General features: G+C 39.1%; 2 protein-coding genes across 2 annotated transcripts in view; both read right to left on the reverse strand.

Annotated features, from left to right (window-relative positions):
- Positions 1–793: 793 nt before the first annotated feature.
- chmp6a (charged multivesicular body protein 6a) lies at positions 794–6,390 on the reverse strand. The gene is made up of 8 exons (XM_083566706.1): positions 6,175–6,390; positions 5,000–5,109; positions 4,530–4,617; positions 4,290–4,376; positions 3,907–3,972; positions 1,597–1,677; positions 1,440–1,503; positions 794–1,349 (listed from the first exon to the last, which is right to left on the reverse strand). Exons 1-8 carry the CDS (start codon positions 6,238–6,240, stop codon positions 1,297–1,299), a joined length of 615 nt encoding a protein of 204 aa, XP_083422832.1. The 5' UTR covers positions 6,241–6,390; the 3' UTR covers positions 794–1,296.
- Positions 6,391–9,538: 3,148 nt separating this feature from the next.
- ttyh2l (tweety homolog 2, like) overlaps positions 9,539–20,058 on the reverse strand; it is a 50,970-nt gene continuing 40,450 nt past the window's right edge. Inside the window, exons 7-14 of the mRNA XM_083566669.1 lie at positions 19,001–19,070; positions 17,188–17,243; positions 16,069–16,161; positions 15,900–15,992; positions 15,679–15,821; positions 14,568–14,753; positions 14,304–14,382; positions 9,539–10,887 (exon numbers count right to left, since the gene is read on the reverse strand). Of these exons, the coding sequence (XP_083422795.1) occupies positions 10,807–10,887; positions 14,304–14,382; positions 14,568–14,753; positions 15,679–15,821; positions 15,900–15,992; positions 16,069–16,161; positions 17,188–17,243; positions 19,001–19,070 (801 nt within the window). The 3' untranslated portion in view covers positions 9,539–10,806. The remainder of the gene's footprint in view (positions 10,888–14,303; positions 14,383–14,567; positions 14,754–15,678; positions 15,822–15,899; positions 15,993–16,068; positions 16,162–17,187; positions 17,244–19,000; positions 19,071–20,058) is intronic.

The raw sequence follows: 20,058 nt of genomic DNA on the forward strand, positions 1-20,058 counted from the left end.
CACGGTGGAGAAACAAAAATCGTCTGATTGTTTCACTAAGCGCCTCTCAGACATTAGAATCAAGGACTTTTCATTTTGCCCCGATACACTTTAGCAGCTAAGAACATAACATCAATGCCATCACATTTAATACTGCCAGTTGTTGCTATGGCAGCAATGAAGTAAGGAAACTCAAGAACTCAACTACTCTCGGATATTTTCCTTTTCCTGATCCCTAAAGAATAAGTTATGCAATAAAGATCTTGCAATTTGAATATGAACTTATTTTGCCTCCTCCATATTTTGGCTAGCTGTGGTATGGTGATCTGAAGCTGGCATACCGCTCACAATTCCCAAACCTGCTTGGATAAAAATGACCTTTCATGTTACAACAGTGCACCGTGTTTATGTCTAGAGATCAGGCTTATCGTTTTTTATCTTAACAACAAATATGAACATTTGATAGGAAACACTGGCTCTAGGCAGTAAGAGTAATAGTTAAAGAGGCTTACTGGTCAAGGACAACCGCTTGTGGGTGGAAAAATAATCCTGTCAGAAGATTAAATCGGTCTTACTGACTGCAGCCACCAAGCTGGGAATGTTTTGATATCTGTGCAAGGGAAATTTATATATATGTATGTGTGTGTGTGTGTGTATATATATATATATATATATATACACACACACACACACACACACACACACACACACACACACACACACACACACACACTCAAAGCATTTGAGGATTGGTGGAAAGGACTGACATCTTCCTGGTAGATATTATTAGACCAGAATATTTAGAGTACAGACTCCAAAAGCACATTTCACCAATACTGACATGGATATTACTTACACAAAAAGGTAAGATACAGTAAGTCATATGAACTGCAACCATTTACTCCAAATCACAGTCACTTTGTTAGCTCATTGAAAATTCCTTCATGCTGTGGTAGTTATTAAAAACCCTCCAAAAAACTCACACTTGTGTAATGGATATCTATTACATAAATCTTCTAATAGTCAACCACAATTGAAGACAGTTGTATAAATGGCCATCATTATCACAGCATAATTATGGCAGTCAACTCAGTATGTGAATCATAAGAATATGATTTCGAGTGATGATTGCAAAATCGATCCGGCTGAGCTCTGTGCTTTTGTTCAAATCGGCTGTTCATCACAACAAAATAAAAGCAGTGCATGCGATGTTTATGCCGAGTTCATGTTAAGAGCTGACGGGAAAGAAGTGTGTGTATACAGTGTGCTCTGCTCTTCACGTAAGAGCCTGATTATGCCACGTCACAAGAGCTCCGGCTACTCTGCCAGAAGGATCATTCCATCCTGCTTCACTTTAGCTGGCTTACTCCCTGGGAAAAATAAAGCAGGACAAATGCAGAAAGTTAGAAAGAGGAGTATGGCGCCACATAGTGGTGTTTTTAAAGTAATGCATACCATACCCTGCTCTAGCTCAGGCACCGCAGGCAAAGGTTCAGTGGGCACTTCAGGAAGTTGAACATCATCCTTTAAAATAGAAAAAATCTAATCATTTTAACCGGTAAAAAAAATTTAAAAAAAAGGAAAAAAGGGTACCTGATCAGATAGACATGAGTGTACCTGAGTGATGGCCTCTAGCTCGGCTAGCACAGCCTCCTCGTCCTCCTGACTTAGACAGCCAGCCAGCATCTCATCGATTTGCTGGGGAAACAAAAATCTAATTGTTCTTACAAAAAATATCCTTTTTATTAACCAAATACTGAGACACTTTATAACGCTTATAAATATCTATATACAGTGGAGAAAATATGTATTTGAACACCCTGCTATTTTGCAAGTTCTCCCACTTAGAAATCATCGAGGGGTCTGAAATTGTCATCGTAGGTGCATGTCCACTGTGAGAGACATAATAAAAAAATAAATAATCCAAAAATCACAATGAATGATTTTTTTTAACTATTTATTTGTATGATACAGCTGCAAATAAGTATTTGAACACCTGTCTATCAGCTAGAATTCTGACCCTCAAAGACCTGTTAGTCTGCCTTTAAAATGTCCACGTCCACTACATTTATTATCCTAAATTAGATGCACCTGTTTGAGGTTGTTAGCTGCATAAAGACACCTGTCCACCCCATACAATCAGTAAGAATCCAACAACTAACATGGCCAAGACCAAAGAGCTGTCCAAAGACACTAGAGACAAAATTGTACACCTCCACAAGGCTGGAAAGGGCTACGGGGAAATTGCCAAGCAGCTTGGTGAAAAAAGGTCCACTGTTGGAGCAATCATTAGAAAATGGAAGAAGCTAAACATGACTGTCAATCTCCCTCAGGCTGGGGCTCCATGCAAGATCTCACCTCGTGGGGTCTCAATGATCCTAAGGAAGGTGAGAAATCAGCCCAGAACTACACGGGAGGAGCTGGTCAATGACCTGAAAAGAGCTGGGACCACCGTTTCCAAGGTTTCTGTTGGTTCAGAGGAGTCATGGGAGAAAGTCATGTGGTCAGATGAGACCAAAATAGAACATTTGGGTCATAATTCTACTAAACGTGTTTGGAGGAAGAAGAATGATGAGTACCATCCCAAGAACACCATCCCTACTGTGAAGCATGGGGGTGGTAGCATAATGCTTTGGGGGTGTTTTTCTGCACATGGGACAGGGCGACTGCACTGTATTAAGGAGAGGATGACCGGGGCCATGTATTGCGAGATTTTGGGGAACAACCTCCTTCCCTCAGTTAGAGCATTGAAGATGGGTCGAGGCTGGGTCTTCCAACATGACAATGACCTAAAGCACACAGCCAGGATAACCAAGGAGGGGCTCTGTAAGAAGCATATTAAGGTTCTGGCGTGGCCTAGCCAGTCTCCAGACCTAAACCCAATAGAGAATCTTTGGAGGGAGCTCAAACTTCCTAATTCTCTAATTCCTGATCTAGAGAAAATCTGTGTGGAGGAGTGGGCCAAAATCCCTCCTGCAGTGTGTGCAAACCTGGTGATAAACTACAGGAAACGTTTGACCTCTGTAATTGCAAACAAAGGCTACTGTACCAAATATTAACATTGACTTTCTCAGGTGTTCAAATACTTATTTGCAGCTGTATCATACAAATAAATAGTTAAAAAATCATATATTGTGATTTCTGGATTTTTATTTTTAGATTATGTCTCTCACAGTGGACATGCACCTACGATGACAATTTCAGACCCCTCCATGATTTCTAAGTGGGAGAACTTGCAAAATAGCAGGGTGTTCAAATACTTATTTTCCTCCCTGTATATTATATATAGTAATGATCCTAGCAGTCAGTTATAAGGACACCGCATTGTCAACTGATTTATGTATTCTGTGTCATCAGTCACACACTTTATACAGTTTACTCATAACCCTGGAGTCACCAATATTAAACCATATACCATAGCACTTTTAAATTCTCAATTTTGATCGGCTATAAGGTATTGATTCAATTTTTCTGTAGGATGTATAACTTTTTTTCATTGCAAGACGTCTCCAGTATTGATGCTTTTTAATAGTCGCAGGGGGGAAAGCTGTAACACTAGTCTTCAAGATTGAGGGCTTTGCTAATTGTCGATAAATCAGGTTGTATTTTTTAGATTTATTCATTTCAAATGATGGAAAAAAAAATATGACCAGTGATGAAAGGGCTGATTATAGCTGCTACAATGGAAGAAGTATATTATAAATATGATCACTCTTGTGGCCATTTTACATCACAAAATGCCGCTATAAATAGATCAAAAGTACCCTGTATGTCTGTCTATCTGTCTGTCTGTCTATCTATCTCTAGAGAGAGGGAAAGATTGATAGATCGAAATATCAATACAGATATTGCTGAATATGTCGCAGAAATGATACAAGTTAAGGCACTGGAGTAATCAGGTGTTCTGGAAGTGAAAAAAACACAAACCTTCTGATATTCTATTGCATCCTGTGTTTCCTCCATAATTCTCTCCACTTCTTCAATAGACAGTGCCTGTGGAAGCAAAATTTTGTTCAAATGCAAAACATTCCCAAGGAAAAATGGCATCTATAACAGATTTTTTGGGGAAAAAATTAAATGTAGCTATTCCAGGTGTTTATTTTTATCTATAATCTATTAATCTGTAAACAATAGAAGCTACAGAGACATTGCCAAACACAAATCCTTCTTAAATACATAGATGTTTTTCAGGATTGTGAAACAACAACAAAAAAAGACACCTGCCATGAAGCTTTTTCTAGTTTGATACTTCTTAACTTAAAGCTCCACTAAAAAAACAAAAATAAATTGCCCTTATCTGAACGCTTCACCTCATGCATTTTCTTCAAGCAGTCGTTGCCGACCTTCAGACCTTCTAAGACCTTTACTTCAATCTGGGCAAATTCAAGGTCTTGGACCTGCAAAGCAGAGGAGATATACTCACATCAGTTCTGCTACTTAAAAAAAAAATTCAAACAAAGTAGGACATGTCCGCAGAGTGAAGTGCTCTTCAGGGTGTCACTCATTTGGATCATTAATGGGATCGCGAGAGAGCAGGAGACGACTCTTACCATGCGCTCTAAGTTGCTTATCTGGGTCTCGGTCTTGTCCAGAAGCTGTGCCTGGTAGCGCTTTTTTTTGAGCAGCAGAAGAGCTCTTCTACAACCACAAGACCACAGAAACCGACCATAAACGTTACTATACGTGCCATGAATAATCGCTAAAATGTATAAATAATATAATGATTCTGTTACACTTAATATTTGAATAACAAAGCAATGAGAAATAAACAGATTCGTCGTGTCGAGCTGTTCTTATGCAGTTTGTTCCAAAATTGGATCAATACATTCACACAATCAATTATCTGCACTTTAAAAAAACACCTTCATTCTGCCACACCTGCACCGGAACATAGATTTGCTAACTAAACGATGTAAAACTTGACCAGAAGGTCGTCATTTTCATATCAGCGTCTTTGCCAAACAATTTAACATATTATAGAAAAAAAAAGAGAAGAGACATAAAACGCCAGGTAAGTTACTCTTTCTTCCCATCCTTCAGCAGTTGCTTGGCTAGAAACCTCTCTTTCTCCAGCTGAACGGTGAGTTTCCTCTTGTACTGCTTCAGTTTATCTCGCTGCTGTTTTAGTTGCTGGAAATAAAAAGAGATTCAAGAAGTGAAAACGAATCTTCCCCTATTTAATTTAAATCCCCCCAAAGTTCTTAATAGCTGAATTAGTTCGCTAGCATGAACGTAGAACATAGACTTTACACATCAGCGTTCTGAATGGTCAGAACGCTAGCAGTTTTAATACCTCCCTGATGAAAGTAGGTTTATAATAAAGGTCCTGTTCTTATATATATAATATTACTGACTCTGTAGTAAACATGTACAGGGTCTTATAGAGAAGATGAACTGGGTAAAATGTTTCATTGACCTCCAGATGTTTCTTTGACATTTACAGAAAGAGTCTCTAGTGTCACCACTTCGACAGACAGAAGTAAATCAGTCACTTCTGGCTGTAGCTGATTTTTTCCGCTTATATTCAAGGGGGTGGGGGTGCACGAAGTAGGAATGAAGTGCTTGTGATAAAAGAGAAACTGAAGGATGAAGCCTTTATTTGGGCACATACATGATTTATTTTTTTGCATAAACCATTTTTTTTTTTTGATGCCAGCTGGATCAGGGTAATATGGTGCAGATCGGGTTAGGGGCCTTGCTCAAAGACCCCAACTGAGGCAGCATGGTGGTGCAGGTGTTTGACTTGAAATTCTTTCAAGGGCATTGATTGAATGTAACTGACATTAAATAACAGGGAATGCTATTATTGATAAATAATCAAGTTGAAAGATTGATGTCCAGCCTGTCACACCAACCAGCATGTCCTACATCATATTTTCCTCCAACTGCATGACCTGTTATTTCTATATTCTTAATCATGTCCGGCTCTTATTCCAGGCCCCCACTGCATGGGGTGTGCATCAGGAATACTAGTCCCCATAGTGGTATCTAATTATCCAACATACTGAGCATAACTGATACCCCCCTACACACACACACACACACACCATCATCATCATCATCATCATCCTCCTGTACCCCCATCACACACACACACACACACACACACACACACACACACACACACACACACACAATCAAACACAGCTACGATGCGTTTGTATGATCGTAGGAATATAGATGAATGAAAAGTACCAAGATAACCCGGTCCTGCTCTGTTACACGACTTGGGCGTCCTTTCCAAACGAAAACGTTTCCCATTGCGTTTCTCCCACATCCCCGCCACTTCCACTGCCACGGACTCACTTTCCGACATGAACACAATGCATTGCAGTAAAAGGCTGCAATGATTTCCACGCTGCTCACTACTCCTCTTTAAACCCTTCACCCGGAAGTGACGTCATCTCCAGTGCCGCTGACTGCATTTAAAAAAAGAAATCTGTTCCAGGATCAGTTTTCCCGAGCCTTCATTTCCCAACCATTACACAATTCAACCAAATGTTAAACCTCAACTCAGATCTGAAGCAGTGTTCTAACCCAGGTGTCTACCAGGAGCAAATGAAATACACTATATTATACGACACTTCCGGTTTCCTGTCAGGTGGAAAAGGCAAACGTAGAGTCTAAAAAATCAGTCTTCCAATATTCTCCAGTCAAATCTTTTTTTTTGTCACTTTTATTTCTAAAAGTGTGTATAGTTATTTTTTTTTTACTGTGTTTATGTACTTTGATTATATCATACTGTATATTGCTTAAAAGAAAGAATATCTAAAAAAAAAAAAAACATCCTTGTCAATTCACAACAGGAATTTTCAAAGTCATCCAAAATGAGAAATGGACATCCAGAAGATCACAAAAAAGACATGACTATATTACATAATTATTTTGAGAAATTTACATATCTAAAAAACAGACAAGCTATACTGGGGTGGTTCAGTGAAAACGTTTTGTGACTGTGAGGTGAAATCATATAAAGATATTGAGTTCCAGTTCATCTAATCTACAAAGTAGATCAGGAGGGTTGAGGTCAGACCACTTGAGTTCTTCGACTCCAACCCTGGAAAACCATGTCTTCTGGAAACTTGGTTTGTGAATGAAGGCATTGTCATGCAGGAACAGGAAATGAAAAATGTAAAATACTGCAGCTCCCGAAGACTCACTATAAAATTATGTCCTTCCAACTTTGTGCCAACATATGAGGGGGAAAGAACCAAATACGTGTGTGATGGTCAGGTGTTCACATACATTTGATTGTATTAACTGCCAAAAAAAAAAACAATCAATAGAATATTTTAATAGTCTACACCCCTCACATTTCAGCAACCATTTTAGTAGATCTTCTCAAGGGACAATACTATAGAAATTAAACTCAACATAGCTAAACAATAGCTGGCAACAAAAGTGAGTGCCAAAATGTCAATATTTTGTGTGAGCACCATTGTTATTTAGCACTGCCTTAATCCTCTTGGGCATAGAATTCACCAGAGCTACACAGGTTGTTGTCTTCCACTCCTCCATAATGACATTGCGGAGCTGCTGGATGTTCGACACATGGCACTTCTTCACCTTCCGCTTGAGGATGCTCCACAGCTGCTCATTAGGGTTCAGCTCTGGAGACACACTTGGCCACTTCATCACCTTTACCTGCAGCAAGACAGTAGTCATCTTGTCGGTGTATGTGGGGCCGTTTTCATGTTGGAAAACTGCCGTTCGGCCCAGTTTTGGCGGGGAGGGGGGCATCATGTTTCTCTTCAGAATGTCACATGTTGGAATCCATGTTTTCCTCAATTAACTGCAGCTCCCCAGTACCACCACCGCTGGACACCATCTGAGCCAAACAACTTATCTTAGTCTCATCAGACCAGAGGACATGGTGCCAGTAATTCATGCTCTTGGACAGGTTGTTCTTCAGCAAACTGTTAGTGGACTTTCTTGTGAGCCAGCTTTAAAAGAGGCTTCCTTCTGGGACCACCGCCATGCAAATCAACTTGTTGCAGTGTCGACCTTCTGCTTCTGCAATCTCTAAAGCAATGCTGGCAGCAAACATGCGTCTGTTTTTTTAAGCCAGCATCTGCACCTGACGCACAGCACGAGGACTCGAATTTTTTTTTATGCTAATCATCTTTTAAAATAGAATAGCCTTTATCTGTCGCACAGACAGTGCAAAGCAACAAATCTAATTCTCAAATCCTCAGAGTTTTCTTTGCCATGAGGTGCCATGATGAACATCCAGTGGTCAGTATAAGAGAATTGCTCTAATACATGATACACCAATTTGTATGGTCCTGTCAATCAGACAAAAACATAAACATGATGAATAGGACATGTGGCTATGCATAATTACATAACCTACAGCTGTAATCACTTGGGGTGTACTCACTTTTGTTGCCAGTTTATTAGATTAGATTAGATTAGATTAGATTAGATTAATGGCTGCATGTTGAGTTATTTTTTAGAGGACAGTAAATCTGTACTGTTATACAAGCTGCACATTGATTACATTAAAATAGATCCAAGTTTCATTTCTATAGTATTATTCCTTTAGAAGATTATACTAAAATGTCTGCTGAAATGTGATGGGGTGTACTTACTTTTGTAAGATATTGTATAATATGGCAGTTATCGATCATAGAATAGTGCCAGTGGAAAACTAGAGACAAATCTGAATTGACATTTCTATTTGTTTTTTAACACATTTTGAATTAAACCAATTCGATTTCAGTCAAACAGATGCATAACTCCATAATAAATTCCACAATACATTCCATAATAAATAGAATAACTCTAATAATGAAGTTGTGATATCCTCTACTGTTAAAGACAGCTGCAGGGTCCCTGAACCCAATGTTGAGAAACAGTATTTATTGTGGGGATGGAAATCAGGCTAATTGATTTACAGTACAATAAAATTGGCTCTGAATCTAAATTATTACTCCACCTAGGAAAGAGGAAACATGAGTGAAATTCTAATCTCACCTACAGGCTGGTTTATAGCATATGCTATTTTTTTTACACATTGAGTATTGCTGGATTTGCAGCACTTCTTTCATAATTTTATAACAAATGCAAAGCAAATATGGTCTCGCTTTGCTAAATAACAGGTAGAGGAAGATTTTATGGGACTTGCAGATTGTCAAAGAACAACAACAAAAAAAAACCCCCAGATGTAGAACGCTATAAAACCCTGGCAAGCAGCTCGAGATCACTGACGAGCTGCTAAAGTCGCTCAAGGACATTATTGATTGGAAATGTAATGATATAAACAATACCTTACTTCGATTTGGTTTGTCTCCCTGGAACCGCCACACTTTTGTGTCTAAAATCAGTGGAAACAGTTATGATTTGTCTGGATTCTGTAAACAGTGAAACGTAGTCATAGTTTCAAACACAGTCGCATGCAGTAAATAAACGCACCGCATAACAATGAATGATTTTTTTTCCTTTAATTTCATCAAATTTTACATTTTTAAACCTGCTCCAAAAGATAATCAATAGAAAATCAAAAGAAAATCTGAGAATAAAGACATTATAATGGAATAAAGTTAAAATTCAGGCTATATATCTTTAACAATATAAGTAAAATTTTCATTCATTCAGTAAGTGATGCCTATCCAACACTGCGTAAAAATCAACAAGCTACAAGCTATAATATTCACACAGCACATCAGCATACATATACTAAAGTATTTACTGCTTTAGCCTTGACCTTGCACTGAGAAGCAAAAAAAGCGATTTCAACACAGAGGTTCTCTCAAATCCGAGCCGATACAAATAAAGTTTTTCAGCACATGTTTAACTGGGCCTGTGATACAGCTCTTAGCGCTTGCAAACATAATCAACTAGCCATGAGGTAAAACTTCTTTGCATTGAGCTGTCACAATTATGTACAAAAGCTCTAAAGGTAGCAGCACCATTAATCATTTACAATGAGGAGCACCACATGCGTCTTACTGTGGAATATTTGCTCCTTTTGTGGATTTATTCCACAGACAACAGAAAGACTTGTTACAGAACTGGTGGAATTTGTGTAGCAAATCCAACCAGTGTATATCTTACAGTTTGTATTGTTTCCTGTACTGACCATGTTACACTTATTAGATGAAAGTTGTGGACACCTAACCAGAAGATCTGGATGCACATTCTGAGAATCTCATTACACATTTAGTCTTCATTTGCTGTAATAATAACCCCCACTCTTCTGGGAAGATGTGCCTGTGGAGATTTGTGCTCTTTAAGACTTAAGGATGTTAGTAAAGTCAGGTTCTGTGGGTGAGGCGAGGAGGCCGGTGGTGCAGTCAGCTTTCCAATTCATCCCAAAGGTGTTCAACGGGGGTTGCAGGTCAGAGCCACTTAAGTTCTTTCACTCCAACCCATGTTAACCATATTTTTATGGATCTGACTTAGTGCACAGGTGCACTGTCATTCTGGAAGAGCTTTTGGCTCGCATAGTGCAAGTGAAGTGAATGTTACTCCATCCAAAGATGTCCTATAAAATCCTGTGCCTCCAGCTTTGTGGTAATTGTTTGGGAAAGAACCACATGGCTGGAATAGTCAGGTGTCCCAATACTTTTTGTCCATATAGTGTGTATTTAAAGGTTGGCTGATGTACACTGTTAGAGTGTTGGAGAGGCTTCTGTGTGGAGTGTCTCTCGAGTTTTTTCTGTGGCGATTCGAACAGAACAGCAGGTCTTGAATTCTTCAAGAAGGTGTACAGGAGAAAAAAAAATCCACAAAGATTAAAAAAAAAAAAAAAAAAAAAGCGATTAAAATATCAGCCAAAAGTATTTCGGAGTGGTCCGAACCCCTTCAGGGTTCACATGGTCCCATTTACACCTGGTAGTCATTTCCAATATGTTGCATCTGTGCATCAGTCATAGACAGGTAGGTGGTTCTCATGCTGGGTGAATACTGTAAAGAAGAAAGAAAAGGAAAAACATAGAACCTTCTTTAGCTGCCACTTCACATGCTTCAAAATACATTGAATTAATCTCCCTGAATGAACACTGGACAACAAGTATTATCTCGTATGTGCAGTCAGATCTTTGTGATATTTGGAATATGAACAATTGGCGGTAGAAACACTGAGTAACAGTTTATTCAGAGGTGAAGATGTGAGATGGAGGAGCACTGTGACAAAACAAACAAAAAAACAAAAAACAACAATAAAATCAATTACGTACGCAACTGTGGCTCAAACAGAGTCACGATGAACCGGGTACCATCTTGTGCACGTGTGGACGCATACCAAGACTTTCCTCGAAATTCACAAAGTGATCACATGGCGTAGTATTTAATATAAGATATACTTTCCAGTGTATCTTCCTATTAAGTGATAATATCACGCAATGCTGGAGGCTTCCTGGTGTTCATAAAACAGATGAATGCAGTACTGAGCAACAACAGTACAATCTAGTAGGAGTTCCAACTAAACTTCACTCGCTGTGATGAGATCGACTGCTTTGGAGGACATGCTACTGTAACTCTGACGGTGTTTAGAAGCTGTTATGCAGATAACATGATCTCTCCACGAGGGGCCAGAAAACAGGAACTGGCTTTATAACACTTTGTGACCTTGTTGAACGTTCTTGGCTTTGGAAGGCACAAGGAGGTATCCAAGTGATTCTCACATCCCGTGGCAGTTTGGATGGATGACACAGGACAACAAGGACACAGCAGCAGGTCAGAGTTCACACTACTGAGAAGACAAGACTTATTATGAATAATTTAATCCATAACCAACAAACTGCTCGGCAGTGCTGAGAAACAGGGTGATGATGAGTGAAAAACAACTGCACTGTTGGACCAGATATTATAACCTAATAGCGAAAGGGGTACAGAGAACACGAGGAACAAATAATGAAAACACTGTAGTGATTAAGAAGCCCACTTACTGTATCTACATGCCTGCAGATTATAAATCCAGAAATGAATAAAGAAAGGGGGTAAAACTGTATTAAAGTGGGAAGGAAATTTTCAATATTCAAAGAAATTCGACATTAGTAACTACAGCAAATCTAATAGGGGCACATTTGGGAACATTTTCAGTTGATGAATGACAGGGCATTTGACACACACTGCACTTTATTAGACACACATTCTGCATTTATATATATATGTATTGCATTTATGCAGGCATGCATTATGCATATATTCTATTATGTCGTACAACTGCGTGTACTCTGCTGTTGTTTCTCCATGTTACAATTACCGTTATTGAGAAAGCACAAAATCACGTCTCCATTAGAGAGTTGAGACTTGTTAGAACAACCCTTTAGAAATGAGTATACAGGTGAAGAGTCAAGTCACCCCATGTGCATACACTTTATACACATTGTTGAGGCAAACACTAGACAGGACCCACATATGTACTTTGAAATGTGTTGACTAAAAGAGCTGTAGAAATGTAATGTTTGAACAGTTCATTATTAATGTGCAAAAGGCACCAAACTGCAGTGAGTAAATGGAAACACTGATTATTATTATTATTATTGTCATGTCAATATTAGGTACAAATCAAGAACAATATAAATATATTGAGGCTTTTTTTTTTTTAGGTTACTTTTACATTCCTGCTAATGACAAACGTAATAACTGTAACATGACTCACATTATCTTAAAATCAAGCATTGATAAGAATTAATCATCATTCCAGATAGATAGATAGATAGATAGATAGATAGATAGATAGATAGATAGATAGATAGATAGATAGATAGATAGATAGATAGATAGATAGATAGATACACTATATTGCCAAACGTTTGCAGACACCTGGTCATAAGGATGGTATGTGCATTCCACATTTAGTCCCAATTTGCTCTTATAAATCTCTCCACTCTTCTGAGATGATGTTCCACTAGAGTCTGGAGTGTGCTTGTGAAGATTTGTGCTGATTCAGGCACAAGGGTGTTGATGTAGGTGAGGTCTGGGGTGCAGCCAGAGTTCACATTCATCCCAAAGGTGTTCAATCTCTTCAACTGAGATCAGAGCTCTATAGCAGAAGATCTTCCACTGCAACCCATATAAAGCATATCTTCATGGAGGTTACTTTGTGCACAGGGGCACTGTTGTGCTGGAACACGTTTGGGCCTTCTAGTTCAAGTGAAGGGAAAATACACTCTATACACAACTTATACAATTGTGTGCCTTCAGCTTTGCGATAGATAGATAGATAGATAGATAGATAGATAGATAGATAGATAGATAGATAGATAGATAGATAGATAGATAGATAGATAGATAGAGTAAAAAGTACACTCTAAGCAATTTACATTACAAATGAAAGATAACAACAACAAGAGAATATCGATTAAAGATAACGAGAAAATAAATACAAGCTTGAAATTGAAAGTCTATTCACTGTTCTGCTCAGCATCAGACATGATTTGCTGAAGATTTGCTAACTCTTGCAGCTAAATAGGAAAAGAAAATAAACAATATAATAAAGGTGAATTGAGAAGTCAGTTTGGAAGCTTAAGCACTCAAATCAAATGCAGATTTGCACAGTCTGCCCTCCTCTCCTTTGGTCCTAAATATAGTAGGAGCCACTGAGCTAAAAGATTCTCGAACAATGAACCTGGACTGAATGCGGGCAACAGTGCATCTCTCTAATCTCTGCTAATACTAACTTGCACTATATTACCCAGATATCCTTTCACATTGGCTACAGATTAATTTGCTATAACACTAAAGTTATATTTGTACTGTATAAGTTTATACAACAAATAGTTTAATTTCTAGATTCTGAATCTTAAAACACACACACACACACACACACACACACACACACACACACCGTGATGACCGCATCACAATAATTGAACCCTGTATTAATGCACCAGGCTTTAAAACAATAAAATCATTACACTAAAGCCATGGATCTATATAATGGTCCATATAATACCTTTGTCTCTTATGTTGCCTAGCAACCAAAGCTTACTGTTGACAGACCATGGTGAATAAATTGTTTATTACAAATAAAACTAATAAAGCCTGTGTGGTCTTAGTTTCTGTCTGTGTGATAAAGCCTCTGTAAAGCACCCTAAATTGTTAACTGCTTTATTATACAATTTCATATTCATGTGACTTTATTTGTGCTTGTTTTCCTTTTCTTTATATAGTTTGATGGGGACCTGACAGGCAAAAGAAAATCCTCACCGACAAAGAGGCATGTGCTTATATGTGGAACCAGCAGGGGGCAATCTTGCACTAGCCCTAATGCATTGATTCATGTGTTGTATTTTAGCATATACAGGGGGGAAAAGAAGTTAGTTAAAAATGATAAGCTTATCAGCTCTATGGCTCCCGGTTTTACCCTGACATACCGAGGGCGGTGGTGAACCTCTTCCAATCAGCGGCACATTTTCATATCGAGGATTTCCTCCAAACAGCATCGACTGATTCCTAATTGATGAACAGAGATAACAATGAAAGAGGCATGAGTTTGTGGTCTAACCACTGAGATGATTATGCATTTTCTCCCCCCTCCAAATTCCAAGCAACTAAATGAGTTCGAGGGGGAAAAAGGATATAACTCTAGCATGTAGTTTGCTTTTAGTGTGGTTCATTTGCATCAGGATAAAACTCACATGTACTCTGGAGGGGGAGCGGTAGAGGCGGCTGGCAGTGGTGGGTGCAGGCTGCTCTGGCTGCCCAGGCTGCTGCTGTAGCTACAGAAGCTGTGCACGTTTGTACGGCTCGTACTGTACGGGACCATGCGTCGTGACTGGGGGTTAAATGGGTCCTCCTCGTCTATGTCGTCATAGTTCCTGTCCCTGTGGGCAAAGAGAGCACTCTTAGCTTGAGGTGCTGTAGATATTATCATCACCGGTCATCTCTGTCTTTCTTTTTGGCAGTTCATACATTTAAACCGATTTGCAGCTTTTGTCCTTCTGTTTCATCTTGGTGATAATTGGTTAGGGGAGAGTTTAACATTTGCATAGCAACTCTCGTTCATTTTATCTATTTTCTGGTAATGAATACAGTAATTCAAGAAAAGAGTGCTACTTAATTTCAGGAGCTTTCCTACAAATCAGAAATCCTTTGTATCAAAGGCCAGTTGATGAGGAGGCATAATTTGGTGTACTATATTTCCTACATCTGGATGGATTTATGTTTGCAGAAAGCCAAATGATGCCTTTAACCTGCAATATCTGCTGCCAACTGCTAAGTATGGTGAAAGAGCCATAATTATATGGGCAGCCATCTAGAGGAAATGATTTTATCCAGTGATTGCTTTGCATGATTTTATAATAGGGAACAAATATGAAGCGGTTTTACAGGACCAGGTGCAACCTGCAGTGCAATCACTCCTGATAATGTTTCGATATTCTCATGAGTGCTTTGATGAGCACTGGGATGAAGGCCTTCCAATCACCACATTAAAACATTGTTGAACCTTTATGGGAAAGTACGGTGCACAGAGTGTGAAGTAGCAATTCACTTACTTCATCCTCTAAATAATTGAAAGATTTCTTTCTTCTTGAAAACGGCTGAGCAACCCACCAACTATCTGCTCATGACTTACATGACAGCATTGCAAGAAGTATTTAAGTTGTTCTGAAGACAAAAGGCGGTCATACTCCATATAATTTTCTAGATCAAAATACATTTCCATATTGCAAGTATTTTCACTAATTATGCTCTTTTCACATTAGAACAATATATTGAAATCAATTATTTACCAAAAATAAGGTTTACCTGCTAGCTATGAGGATAAAAGCTCGTGGAATGGTGCACAGCATGGCACAGAGGGCACAGGCAGCCAGCAGGGAAAAGAGGCAAAGGTAGAGTAGGCCCTCCACCCCATCATAACACAATCCCACCAGGGCATCCAGATAGTCCTGGCACACACAAACACACAGGCCGTTTCAGATTTTACTACGTAATACAGCTAAAGTGTGCTGAAAAGCGGCTCTCACCTTGTGCAGACTGCGGCAGTCCAGCAATGCTGTGAGCTGGTGTAAGCTGAATTCTGTAGCGTTCATCAGACCTTGAATGCCTAGCAGATCCCTCTAAAAACATGCATTTATGGTTACATGAAAACCGAAGCTGATACTATAGAAGTTTATGGAGATGAGGAGTTCTTACTTCAGCAGTGGGAAAAACAGAGAGAGAAATCTGTAGCAAGCCTTGGACCTGAATCTGCATGGTCGTCAGGGACCTCTGGAAGATGGTCAGTGACTACAACACATAAAAATAATTTAGACTGATGCCAGGAGAATACATATCCAAGTGCTTTTGAGATGGTCAGAGTTTAAAATGCAGCACTTAAAAGTTTATATTGTATAGCAAAATAAGGAATAATCATCAGCTATTACAACCCAAATGTACAGCGAATGTGAATATTATACCAATATAACTAATCGAATTAGAAAAATAATCTTGTTGGCTAAATTCATTAACCGCTCAAGAGACCTTCAAACGTTTCTGTACTTTTACCCTCACTGAAAATGTTTGAACCTGTGGATATGCATGAATATGCAATTTGGAAATGCCACCTGCCATCCAAAAAAGCTGGCACTTCTGCTGCTAGTAAACAGCTAACATATGTCACAGGTCAACACAAGTGGCTTTTTATTTATTTCCTCGTAACCAAAGCAGTTAAAATACACTCGGACTTGGGAATTTGTTCATCACTTACATTAGCTAACATAGTGGCAAAACTTCTCCTGGTATCACATTATGTTGGCTTCCTGAGCTCATACTTAAACCAGTATCTGAATTTCTTCGGGGCTACTAAGGAAGCATCTGTGGCAAAATAAATCTGCCTATTTATATCGTCGGAATCAGCCATTGTAGAGGAGTTCAAACGTTTAATCACTGAGGTCACCTTTAATGAGTACAGATTTAGGCACGTTTTACTATATGCTTCTGCCTCATGTCATTGCTTCCATCAAGCTTACTTAATAAACGATCAGAATCAGCCAAGTTCCAACAAACTAAACTAATGCCTACCTTTGGCAGGAATCCCGCAGGAAGCAGGGCAAAACTAATTACCACAAACCCGCAGACTAAAGGATTCCATTTGATCCAAGTTTATTCTCATATCTTCTTTAAGTAATTAAATTAGACATGCTGATATTTTAATCATGCCGTAATAATAGGGTTAAGACGGAGCTTTCTCTCAATTAACCGGTCCAATTATGACATCGGCCCGTAATAACAGCTGTGTCTGGGAGTCCATAAGCAGACCGAACACAGGCTTACCTGCTGAAAAGGATTGGGTAGAGTCTGACTGCAGTAAATGTAGTAATGGGTTGCATCTGTGAAGCACAGAAAGAGAAAAAAAACAATTGTACACAAATGAAAGTATAATGATTATAATATATATATATATATATATATATATATATATACAGTGAGGAAAATAAGTATTTGAACACCCTGCTATTTTGCAAGTTCTCCCACTTAGAAATCATGGAGGGGTCTGAAATTGTCATCGTAGGTGCATGTCCACTGTGAGAGACATAATCTAAAAAAAAAAAATCCAGAAATCACAATATATGATTTTTAAACTATTTATTTGTATGATACAGCTGCAAATAAGTATTAGAACACCTGTCTATTAGCTAGAATTCTGACCCTCAAAGACCTGTTAGTCTGCCTTTAAAATGTCCACCTCCACTACATTTATTATCCTAAAGTAGATGCACCTGTTTGAGGTCGTTAGCTGCATAAAGACACCTGTCCACCCCATACAATCAGTAAGAATCCAACTACTAACATGGCCAAGACCAAAGAGCTGTCCAAAGACACTAGAGACAAAATTGTACACCTCCACAAGGCTGGAAAAGGCTACGGGGAAATTGCCAAGCAGCTTGGTGAAAAAAGGTCCACTGTTGGAGCAATCAATAGAAAATGGAAGAAGCTAAACATGACTGTCAATCTCCCTTGGACTGGGGCTCCATGCAAGATCTCACCTCGTGGGGTCTCAATGATCCTAAGGAAGGTGAGAAATCAGTCCAGAACTACACGGGAGGAGCTGGTCAATGACCTGAAGAGAGCTGGGACCACCGTTTCCAAGGTTACTGTTGGTAATACACTAAGACGTCATGGTTTGAAATCATGCATGGCACGGAAGGTTCCCCTGCTTAAACCAGCACATGTCCAGGCACGTCTTAAGTTTACCAATGACCATTTGGATGATCCAGAGGAGTCATGGGAGAAAGTCATGTGGTCAGATGAGACCAAAATAGAACTTTTGGGTCATAATTCCACTAAACGTGTTTGGAGGAAGAAGATTGATGAGTACCATCCCAAGAACACCATCCCTACTGTGAAGCATGGGGGTGGTAGCATCATGCTTTGGGGGTGTTTTTCTGCACATGGGACAGGGTGACTGCACTGTATTAAGGAGAGGATGATCGGGGCCATGTATTGCGAGATTTTGGGTAACAACCTCCTTCCCTCAGTTAGAGCATTGAAGATGGGTCGAGGCTGGGTCTTCCAACATGACAATGACCCGGAGCACACAGCCAGGATAACCAAGGAGGGGCTCTGTAAGAAGCATATCAAGGTTCTGGCGTGGCCTAGCCAGTCTCCAGACCTAAACCCAATAGAGAATCTTTGGAGGGAGCTCAAACTTCGTGTTTCTCAGCGACAGGCCAGAAACCTGACTGATCTAGAGAAGATCTGTGTGGAGGAGTGGGCCAAAATCCCTCCTGCAGTGTGTGCAAACCTGGTGAAAAACTACAGGAAACGTTTGACCTCTGTAATTGCAAACAAAGGCTACTGTACCAAATATTAACATTGACTTTCTCAGGTGTTCAAATACTTATTTGCAGCTGTATCATACAAATAAATAGTTAAAAAGATCATACATTGTCATTTCTGGATTTTTTTTTTAGATTATGTCTCTCACAGTGGACATGCACCTACGATAACAATTTCAGACCCCTCCATGATTTCTAAGTGGGAGAACTTGCAAAATAGCAGGGTGTTCAAATACTTATTTTCCTCACTGTATATCGTGTATTAATCCATAATCTGTGTTGTAGATAGCTGTACTACACACACTTGCCTTCACTCAGGAAGTCCCTCGTACGATTCACAATAAATTTGTCAGGGGCCACACAAAAGTCACTGGCACCCTAGGAAAAGAAAAGTAAATTATAATGCAGCAGATGCATATGAGGAAAACTTTTTTTTTCCCCCTGCATGACAGTGAGAGAGTTAACTGATGCGCAAAAGATAAAGAATGTAATAACCGATGTTAATATGTATAAATAACTTCTCTCAGGCATTTTCGAGACAGATGTGTGTAATTTCGCAAATGCTTTGTTTTGTACATTCCATACCCTAGACCTACAAGGTTAATATCATCCATCTCCATAGTTGTATATGAGAAACTCAGCCAAGGATGTGTACGCGTGAGAATAGCGGAAGCCAGTTATAAGCAATGGAATGAAAGATTGCATAAATAACTTTTCCTGAGCTTCCAGAGTGTGTGTGCGTTAAGGAGTGTTGTAGATTAGGTGCACATGAGCCATTACAAACACAAGCGTCTAATGATTCTGTACTGCGATTCTGGAGACATGCCGTCTGCCACTTTCTTAATATGATACACTGCACATTGAGGAAGCTGTGCAGAGATCCCTCTAACCAAATGCAGTTATAGAGTTAAATGGCGAGTTCACCCCTCATGGCAAAACCTAATCAAACCAGTTGCAAACGTGTGCTGAGATACAGCAACGGCAACCAAAGAAGCAATTATCTTAAAGAAAACTATTCACATACAAGTACATTGAGAAGACATTAGTATGCAGTGACACCGGGGGTCTCATGGAGCGGCGAAAAAAAAAGAGTTAAAATTTAATATCGATATAAGTTGAAGGAAAAATCAACATATTTTTTTTTCAGGAGAGTTAGTGCTTAAACATGTTTTATCTATCTATCTATCATTGCCCGATTCTCCTCTGTGGATGTACCACAAATTTTGTTCCACTGTGCGATGGTAGACAATTTATTTCATTACACTTCCGAAATTGCTGTCATTATGGATGAGGTAGAATTAAGTGCCTGGATTATTGAAAGCTCAGTGTGCATATCATAGATAGAATTAATAAATATCCAAACAGA

The sequence above is a fragment of the Silurus aristotelis genome (assembly GCF_946808225.1).
Source record: "Silurus aristotelis genome assembly, chromosome: 17".
Lineage (NCBI taxonomy): Eukaryota > Metazoa > Chordata > Actinopteri > Siluriformes > Siluridae > Silurus > Silurus aristotelis.

What these genes read in the sequence shown, in the direction of transcription:
- chmp6a (XM_083566706.1), bottom strand. Translation starts at nt 6,240, where the DNA reads ATGGGAAACGTTTTCGTTTGGAAAGGACGCCCAAGTCGTGTAACAGAG. An exon ending in AGCAGGACCGGGTTATCTTG is followed by an intron (nt 5,110 to 6,174) that starts GTACTTTTCATT and finishes TTTTATTTCCAG; the next exon opens with CAACTAAAACAGCAGCGAGA. An exon ending in AGCTAGAGGCCATCACTCAG is followed by an intron (nt 1,504 to 1,596) that starts GTACACTCATGT and finishes TCTATTTTAAAG; the next exon opens with GATGATGTTCAACTTCCTGA.